The sequence below is a fragment of the Chelonoidis abingdonii genome, chromosome 8, assembly GCF_003597395.2.
Source record: "Chelonoidis abingdonii isolate Lonesome George chromosome 8, CheloAbing_2.0, whole genome shotgun sequence".
Lineage (NCBI taxonomy): Eukaryota > Metazoa > Chordata > Testudines > Testudinidae > Chelonoidis > Chelonoidis abingdonii.
The window spans coordinates 5,483,545-5,493,648 of record NC_133776.1 but is presented as its reverse complement, the minus strand read 5'-3'; the positions used below and the strand labels follow the sequence as shown (position 1 = coordinate 5,493,648).

The following is a 10,104-nucleotide window of genomic DNA, read 5'->3' as shown; positions in this document are numbered from 1 at the left end:
AGAACTCCTCCCAAACGAGAGAGTAGCGCTAAATCGATAGTGATAACTCGGATTAGGGTTGTGTGGACGGAAATCGACGTTATTGGCCTCCGGGCGGCATCCCAGAGTGCTGCACTGACCGCTCTGGACAGCAATCTGACTCGGATGCAGCGGGCAGGTAACAGGAAAAGCCCCGTGAACTTTTGAATTACATTCCTGCTTGTCCAGCGTGGAGCTCGTGTCAGCACGGTCTGGCGATGCAGTCTCAAATCCAAAAAGAGCTCCAGCATGGACCGTACGGGAGATACTAGGTCTGATCGCTGTATGGGGAGACAATCTGTTGTATCAGCTCCGTTACAGAACACGAAATCCAAAGCGTTTGAATAAAACTGCAGGATACACAGCGCTGTGTGACAAGCGTTAACGGAAGCCAGAGACTCAAATGGACGCTCATGAAGGGAGGAGGGGTGCTGAGGACTCCAGCTATCCACAGTCACAAGCAGTCTCTGAATTATTTCCATCTGGCTGAGCTCCCAATGTCTGTAGGTTCAAACACAGTGTCTGCCGTGTTCAGGGAACAGCTCCTCAGTTTCTTCTTTCCCCCACACCACGTGAAAAAAAAGGGAAGAAATCATTCCTTGACTACTTTCTTGTCACCCTATGTGTACTGAATGCTGCTGGTAGACGGGAACGCGTGCACCGCTCCTGAAATCGATGGTAGCCTTGGACCATGGACATAAGCAATCGATTTTTTGATCGCACTGTGGACGCGCAAAACCGATTTTATAACATCGGTTTTGTAATATCGGTTTAAACTACTTCGAAATAATCGTGCAGTGTAGACGTACCCTTAGTTCCCAGGGTAGATACAATGCTCCTAAATAGCTAAGCAGGGCTCCTTCCAACTGACACAAGGGAGGATGAAACTCTTTAACTGAGCCAGGAGACGTTCTAAGACAGCGCATGTGCTTCGGTAACTGCCTTCTCATTTGGTTTTACAGTACTTACAGGGGGTGCCTCGGGTTGCCTCTTCCAACGTTAGTCTGATGTACGGCTTACTGTAGTCCACCTCAATTTCATCCGAAAATGGAGCTGGCTCCCTCAAGCCCTAAATAATCAGAGAGAAAAACAGCTTGCAAACCATCAAAGGTTCAGCATATTACACAAAACAAGCAGACAGGGATGGCAGGGGAATGATGATAGCCCAGCAATTCAATGGCAGACACGCGCCTTTGTACAAAAGGTACTAATGAGATTTACCCACGGAGGTTAAGTCCGAACACCGTCCCGGGGGGGAATTATCCCTAGCTTATGGATGGAGAGAACTGAGGTGAGCTGAGGTTAAGTTACACGCGGAATCAAGGGAAAGGCTCAGCACTGCCAGGGCACAGACTCCCAGCTGGTGTGAATGGACTTCAGTGAAGCTATGACAGTTCACACCAGCTGAGGATCTGCCCCACGACTCCTTTACTCCTAAGTCCTCAGATCTAACCAAACTGCCTCAGCTGGACCATACCTTGAAACAAATCTCCCCATGCGTAGGCTCTAGTGTTGTAACGTACCAGCGGCTACAGGTATCAGAACACTGAAGCTATTACCACCTAAAGAGAAGCTGTGTACAGTTGGTCTAAGTCTCCAGGGAAAGTGTTTATGAGCACCGATTTGTAAGCCCTAGAAGGTGGGAAACCAGTCACGTTCTGGGGGAAGCACAGAAATCTGATGGGACATTACAGGAACACCCCTCCCCTCCCCTTTGAAACTACCTGCAAAAACACCATGTTGGTACAGTTCAGAGTGAGAATTAGGAGACATAAAGTCCAATTATAGCTACTGTGGGGCTGATCTCTTCTGGACCAGAACAAAGCATCTTACCCTCCAATAAGCAGCCAGTTCAGTTTCAGCTGAATGACTGTGACTGTTAACAGACTAACTTTCTCTTTTAGCAGGAAAGTGTGGCACGGCAGAAGATTGCCCTTCCCCAAGGCAGATTATTAGGACTCAGTCTCGCTGATCATTACATTAATGTCTTGACTTAAGCCAAACTACAGCTGCAAGAGACTCCTCAGCAATTTCCTCATGCACACTGTGGTGAGCCCTGGCAGACTTCTGCTATGCTGCGGTGAGCTAATGCCCTTTCAACCCCGTTACTAGCTCTAAATTTGTAGCCCAAGGCATGCATCTCCTCACTTCAGGGGTTCTTAATTAAACTCTTACATTTAATGCAGCCAAAATCCTTCCCCCATACAGCTTTCAGATTTCCTACTTAACACTCAGTCCCCCTTTGGTTTTTTTTTAATACTTCCATGCTTGCCTCTGTTCTTACCGTGCCTGAGGTAACGGATCACACCAAACCCTCCTCTCTAGATAAAAAACAAACCAACTCCAGTCTTTCCACCATGTAACAGGGTCGAGGTACACACCCTGAAATACTGAATACAATACATGAGCAGAGCAGGGCTAAGTCAACCGGGCTTTTTATTACTGTCTGCTGGGGAACTCTAGCATTGCAATCCTCTAATGAGCAATCAGCTCTTCAGTTGTAAGTCTGTGCCAAGAGAGTGTAAAGTATCTGGGTGACATTTTTGCCCTTGCGGGAACAGGGAGCCCTGCTATAAACTCCTAGGAATAAAACCTTTCCCGAAAAGAAAAGACGTGAACTCATCACGAGTCTGCACCTCAAAGAGGCGGAGGAATTCTGAAGAGGGCTGGTTATATAGGCAGCATGAGGAAGAAGCAGAAGCACAGCTCGCTTTGGGCTATCTGTGGTCAGAAGCCCTTGCAGGGCTCTGAGCGTAGCAAGGGGGTGGGGGTGCACGTGTCCCCTCCCCATCTTTAGATGATATGTTACAAGGTCTGCTGGTTAAAGCACAGGCATTGAAGTCAAGGAGATCTGGGTTCTACGCCCAGCTCTGGCACAGCTGGTTTGGCAAATCGCATCACCATTCTGCGCCTCAGTTTCCCCATCTGTAAAACAAAGACACTAATTCTTACCCATTCAGGTTTGTAAAGCAATTTGAGATCCTCTAATGGAAGGGAAAAGTGTTGTCCGTAAATTTGGGAAGGTAAAAGGTGAAGCTGAAGTACATTGCAGGTATTTTTATGAGTGACTTTGACCCCACAGTGATGGGGGAATGGATGGCAGCCAGCGCTGACAGAAAGATCAGGAACGAACAACTCTAGAATGTGTGATACACACGAGCCCCATGGAGGGGGAGGCAGAGAGCTGCCACATAAGGACAAATCTACAGTGTTACAGCAAGGGCAGTACGAAGTCAAGGCGAGCTCTGGAAACAGGCAGAGATTTTGACAATGGTGATCCCAATAAACCCACCCTTCAGGTCTACTTGGGAGGTGGCAGGAGAAAGCAGATCAGGGTCTGGTACTAGCAGTGAGTGAAAACAATGGGCTTTTGGGAGGAAGGGAAAGCAACCGAGTTATAGTTTTAGCAGTGTTAATGATTTAAAAATATAAGAAAATCAGTCTGAGAGAAAGAGACACTCTTCGAGAGACACCATCAGCTTAAGGGAGTCCCCAGCATTTTAGTTTTGTAAAACAAGGCTGCACTGTGCCCAGTACGGACAAGAAATGTTCTCATGGATTGTTTGAAAACTCTCCTGCAGTGCTGGGAACACAAATACAGCTTCCTGCTAAAGGCACCAGAACCAGAAAGTGAAACCCATTAAACACACAATGAGACTAACCAGTCTACCATCACCACAGAAGGTAAACCAGGGTGCATAAAAATAGATTAAAAAAATAAGATTTTATTCAGTGTAAATATTTTAAAAAAAAACCTATTTAAAATTAAATTTGAAATGACCTATATTAAAAGCCTGAACTTGCTATATTCTTTATCATTTAATTTAAATAAAAATATAATCTTTAAGCAGTACGTATTTGCTGTGGAAGTTTTAAAGGAAGTAAAACCAGTGAACTGGTGGCAGTCGCTGGCTAAGCACCCAGAACCAGAGTTTGTTGAAGTGCTAAACAAGCTTTCGACTGCAGCAGCCTCTTTTGCAGGTTCAGAGAGAATATTTTCTTCATTTCAGTTTATTCAACTACTTCAGTTCAATAACTAGGTTCATGCAAAGTTGAGAAACTAATTGGGAGCTAAAAGAGCAGGAAAGCTCGTTTTCCTTTTCCAATCTGTGAATAAAAATGGAGGTTTGGGCAGATGAGAACTACTTGTTCTAAAATCCTGAAGGACATGGTGACCAGAAAAAAAAAAAAAAAAAAAAAGGAAAAAAAAAAAAGAAAAGAAAAAAAAATCAGCTCAGCCAATGCTTCCTTGGTTTAGTAAACCAGTTTTAAATGTAAACCATGTGTAGAACCAGCACATTTCATTTTATTTAACTAATTAAAAAATTGAAAATACTGGTTTTGTGCATTTTTAACGCAATTCCAATCTCCATCCAAACGCAGCCTGACACAAATCACCACACACAAATCAACAACCTGGTAAACAACAATGCATCACTCACCATTTTCTAACATGATAAAAATGTAAAAATTAAGAAACTAAATAAGCATGTTAAGCTATATAATTGCTTATATAAATGTGTATAGATATAGTATATCCTCGGGTTAGCAAAAGAGAGTACCAAATTTAGCATAAAGGCTACACCTAGTTGCAAATCAACATGTCTTAACTATTACCAACCAATAAGGATCAACCTCACTTTAGGAAAACAACTAAAGTTCAAATGCAAAACAAGATTCAAATTAATTATTTAAACCAAGGTTTCCTGCTTGCTGATTTAAATCAATCTGCCTCAAGGCAAGATGTTAATTAACATTATTTTGGTTTTAATAATTTAGCCCCCAAACACTCATGCATGCAACTTTAAACCCACACGTAGTTTCATTGATTTCAGTGGCATTATTCAGGTGCTTAAACACATAAGTAGCTGTAGGAACATGGCCACAAGTAGGTCTAAGGAACCAGTATCAATTTTGTTTAAAACCTCACCGATGTCACTAAAGAAATTCAATGTGAAAAGCTGATTTATTTCAAGTCTGTACACATCCACGCCCAGAATAAACCACCATAATTACCACAAAGAAGCTTACCTCAGCTGGCTTTGGACTCAATTTTTTTTATGCCTGTGCTGTAAGTATGCACATTAGAATGAGCAAAGGAAGATTTCGAACCAGCTTTGCAAGAAGCAAACAGCACGAGCCGGGCTGCACTACTCCCCCTCTTTCTCTGGGCACAGAGGACATTTTACTTTGCCCTAATCAATGTCGCAACATCAGTATCATACAGCTGCTTTCCAAAAGTGAAACGTTTCTGATCAAAAGCTCTGTCTACTTACAAACGAGTGACGGGACATTTTCGGAGGGATTCCATCCAGCTCTGTTGCCCCATTGGGTCCTGACCCATCTTTTCTTCTCTTCCGGGAATTCAGCCTGGACGAGCTTGGTGGCTCCATCACAGGAGAGGTGCTTGGCAAGGTCTTTCCAGCAGACTATAAGAACGAAATAAAGAACAAGAAATAAAGGTATTTCACTCCAGAAGGGTTAAGAAACCAGCCAACAAGAGGCCCTGTGTATAAAAGATCAGCCCAAAAGCACCTGAACAGGAGGCCTAGCCAGTTGCATGCGGCATCAGGTGCCAAAACTTCTTGACAAACTGTGCTTGATGGGAACACTGAATAATTTCTCTCTGCAGAGCAGCTCCTAGTCACAGGAATGACAAGAGGGTAAAACTCAGCTGGTTGGAGAGAAACTCCCTCACACAGGAGTGATGATATCATTATCATGAAGCTAGTTATGCTATTTTAGTATCTGAGTGGCAGGCCAAAGATTAAAATATGCCCAGTCCACATGTCTGAAGGGTAACTATGTACAATTTCCCAACACTCATTTCAATGACAAACTGGATGCACAAAAAGAACCCCCACACAACAAGACAGCTGATGGGTAAAGCTGGATTTCCTTTAGGGGGGCGGAGAACCTTGCCCATGAACTAAATCATGACTAAGCCGTTTGCAGTGAGCTCTCAGCTGTTAACTTCCTATAAGCCAGGAATGCAAGGAAGCCCCACATTGCTTGCTGGGTGAAGTGGAACTAGGGCGTTTACATGAACGGGTAACACTGGAAAATCTCAGCTCCAACTGCCACAAGATTTAAAAGCAAACGCTGGATTTGCAAATTTGTGACTAAAGACTGAGTTAAACTTTTTCCTTTTCTAAATCAGCTATATGCAAACCCCAACATGGTCATCTGCATTTCTGTATCGCCTCTCGTCAGAGAAGACTGGCATATCCGGGAAATATGGTTCACACCCAAGTCTAGAAACCCTAGTAATAAATGCTCTGTGGATTTAGGACTCTCCCTCCCTCACATGTAGTGAGTTCCTGGAACTCTTTGTAGGGAGTGTCTGGATTGATGATGAACCCACTGCAGGAAGAAAGCAGGCTACACCATGACTTGAACGCTACCCCGTCCCTCCATGAAGCATGTGATTATATATTATCAATCGCTGCAGAGTATCACTGCTCAGTGACACCTACTGGATGACTTAACATAAAGTGGTGTTGGATGAAGCTCCATCAGCCAGATCCTACAAGAGCTTTTAGAAAGGGGGGGCTTTTAAAGGGACAACTATTGGTGGGGACTTCATCAGGAGCACAGATGACTCTGTTTGGGAAAGTTCCAGAGTAATGAGTCAAGCAAAGATAAAAGACTATTTAGAACATGGAGACTAGAGCTATACTTTATAACATTCCCAATTTAGATTCAACATGGCCTTACACAATGTTATGGCAGCAAAAATGGCCAATGTGGTTTTGGGTAGGGCTGACTGGAGGGCGACGATTCTGCTTTGTGGCAACATAGAGATGGTTTTTCATTCCACGCTGGAACAAAATTATAAACCTTCTCACCATTTTGGGGAAAGCATGGTGCTTAATGTGCCAGCCAGGCAGTTAGGCCACTGGTGTGGAAGTGGGACACACAGGTTCATGTCCTGGGTCTGCCTGACAGAGTGCTCTGGGATGAAAAACTCTGTTCTGAATCAGGTTTCTCACATCCCGTGTCAGTGCCCAAACCATCAGATTACAGCATGACACAGTCTTAGTGTCAGTCTCCCTCCTTCCAGAACCAAAAATCTTTTAGACAAAGTCTGCATCAGAACTGTTCTGACCAGCTCTAGTTTTGGACTGAACGCGTAACAGCATGTAGCTCAACAGAGAGACTAAACTCTCCCTCAGGATAGCATCTGGACCACTATGCTCAGCTTTAGGCAGATTGATCTCAGAAAGGGAGTTCAGAGAAGAGAACCTGAGATCTCAGGGGACTGGAGGAATAAAATGATGACTAACAGGGAACAAAGCTGTCTGCAAGTACAGGAGGGAGAGTAAATATCAAGCAGGGACAGAAATCATTTCGAGCAGTGCAAGGGGGCACAGCAAAGAGCAATGGAATCAAATTGAGCGGAAATCTAAGCAGAATGTCAGGGGTGAAATTCACAATGCTGAGATTATTAGATTGTGGGACAGTCTCTCGGAAGCGATGGAAGCCCTGGCACCTGGGACTGGATGAGGCATTTGGAAGTGTGCTGTAAGGATCAGTCCTGTGCCAAGAGGAAGATGGATCAGATCAGCTAATATCTCTACTCTAGCGGTTCATTCCATTTTAACATTCATCTGACAATGCTTAGGAGTGATCTTTGGAGAGCGTCCCATTATTGGAGTGGATATTATTTTATAGCACCCACAAGTGCAGCAGAGTGCCACAGAAGATGTACCAAGACAGCCCCAGCCTCAAAGAGTTTACAGCCCAAGCCCTGATTCTGCATGCGCTTAACCTGAAGTGATTAGGGCACTTCAGGATGCTATAAACACAATATCCCCCACCTACAGTCACTGTGAAACACAGGCGGTGCACGTTGCCAGCTGCGTATGCCCTTCATACCAGATACTCACTTCACTGGTTCAGCAACCAGTGCCCAGTTCATGAAAAACAAAGCGACCTGGGTCAGTTTTTCAAATAACTTGAATATTCATTAACATGATTGGAGAACTGACGTCATACTTTCCTTTATGGCTTTGGGCAGAACAATCTGACACTGTGTTTAATCATCCCGTTCTCTGGCCTGTCATTTTCTTCATCTCCATCAACTCCAGCAGCTGATACAATAGTCCCTACTGAGTACAACATTAAAAGTCCACTGAGTTGGCTGGTGCTGCTTTAAGCTCACAAACCTCAGGTTGAATCTAACCATAGGTATTAACCCACTCAGTTTCTGAACAGAATGTGCTCTGCTTAACACAGCAGCCTGCCTAGGAGTGATCTCAGAATGACTCAGATTTCCATTCACTGTATTTAAACCAGTGCGCGTATGAGTGCACACGCGCTCGTTGCTGTGATACTGCCAATGTGGTGCTGTCCGATGTAAAGGCTACCACAAGTCAGAACTGAAGTTCCTCCAATGGGCAATGCTATTTTATTTATTTCTGCATATGGAATGAGGGACTGCCTGTGTTCAGGGCTAAACCGATCTAGCCCATCTCCCACATCTGTCAGCGCCTCTTCACCACTCACTCTCCCTTTCGTGTTTCCTCCCTACTTACACTCATTCCTGTGCCCACCTGGCTCCTCTCTTTTGGTGCACATCCTTCTCCTCTCTTCCACTTTGGCTAAGGGAGCTCAGTGGGGAGCAGCACCCCTGGGTGATAGGGTGGGTCAGCAGGAAAAATGGCTACACATCCACACCGCTTAGGGAAAAACCTGCTTTAGGGTATGCCTATACTACAATTAAAAACCTGCAGCTGGCTTGTGCCAGCTGACTCAGGCTCGGGCTAAGGGCATGTTTAATTGTGGTGTAAATATTCTGGATTGGGCTGGAGCCTCAGCGCTAGGACTCTGCAAGCTGGGAGGGTCCTAAAGCTCAGGCTGCCTGAGCCCAAATGGTTACACTGTAATTAAACAGCTCCTTAACCCGAGTCAGCTGGCACGGGACAGCTGCGGGATTTTACCTGCAGTGTAGACGTAGCCTAAGGCCATGTCTACATAAGTTTTGTCGACCTGCGTGAAAGCGTAGGTATGGCCTCAGACAACGATTCAGGTATGCACTAGCTGCACCAACGCCAAGCACCAGATCCAACTCTCACTGGAAATCAGAGGGAGCCTTTCCAGTCACTTTCAGCAGAGCCGAACTGGACACTCAAAGAGCAAGCACAATTCCTGCAGACACAAACATGGATGCAGCTATTTGACAAAGCAAATTTTGCAATATTCCAGGCGTCAGAACTCCACTTGCCTGTAGTGGGTGAGAAGCTTCCCCAGTGAGTGAGAGCTTTTAGCAACTAATTTCGGCAGAATTTAAGCTTCCATTGAAAAAAAAAGGTTCTTGTTCTTCTGGCTGCAAAGAAAGCCATCCAAACGTGAACAAATTATTATTAATATCATTGTAGCGCATAGGAGCCCTGTCATGGATCAGGACCAGTGGATGCTGTGTAATCTCTGACCCTGAAGACACACATCTGCAGGGTTGAGAGTAGCATTTTTTGTTAACTTTACCTCACAGCTAGCCTTGGCCAGTGTTACAGCAGTTTAGTCTCCATAACGAAGATCTGCCCCCACTCAGCAGCCAGGGAAGAAACGCCTTTCATCCAGCAGCTAGAATGGGGTGGGAATGTCAGATGGTGAGACATTGGCCAGAGGCTGATGATGTTCCCCTACTGGGATTTAGAGACAGCAGCACCCACAGAAGTCCTGGCAGCCTCCCTCTCTCCAACAGCTAGGTTTGCAGCAGGGTCCTGCTGGGTCTCTCTTCCCCAATCTTTCATCTGTACCTCCGGTTAGCAGGTTTATGGTGAATCTCCAAGCTCTGCATTAGCGTTCTTAAGAACTGGGAAGACCTTGCACTAAGAGTCACTATGATGCAGTTACTAATCTTACAGCATTTATTTAGGACTAAAATAACACCATGATTACTCAGTTAATGTGGACTGGATCCAACGTCTGTATCACAGCTTAGCACATGCTCTCTCTCGTTATTCTTGGAATGCTTCAATGTTCTACAATTAATTACACTCAGGGTGGATAGGGGCTTTCCTTTCAAAGCTTCATTTTAAATTCTTCTCGGATCAGATCTGGTATGATCAAAAGGAAAAGCCC

The 10,104-nt window shown here is 44.8% G+C and overlaps 1 protein-coding gene across 3 annotated transcripts in view; it reads right to left on the bottom strand.

The window, feature by feature from the left end:
- PCYT1A (phosphate cytidylyltransferase 1A, choline) overlaps positions 1-10,104 on the bottom strand; it is a 47,218-nt gene that overhangs the window by 29,018 nt on the left and 8,096 nt on the right. For all 3 annotated transcript variants that reach the window (XM_075068330.1, XM_075068329.1, XM_075068331.1), the window contains exons 2-3: positions 5,295-5,447; positions 988-1,087 (exon numbers count right to left, since the gene is read on the bottom strand). In XM_075068330.1, coding sequence (XP_074924431.1) covers positions 988-1,087; positions 5,295-5,411 — 217 coding nt within the window. In that variant the 5' untranslated portion in view covers positions 5,412-5,447. The remainder of the gene's footprint in view (positions 1-987; positions 1,088-5,294; positions 5,448-10,104) is intronic.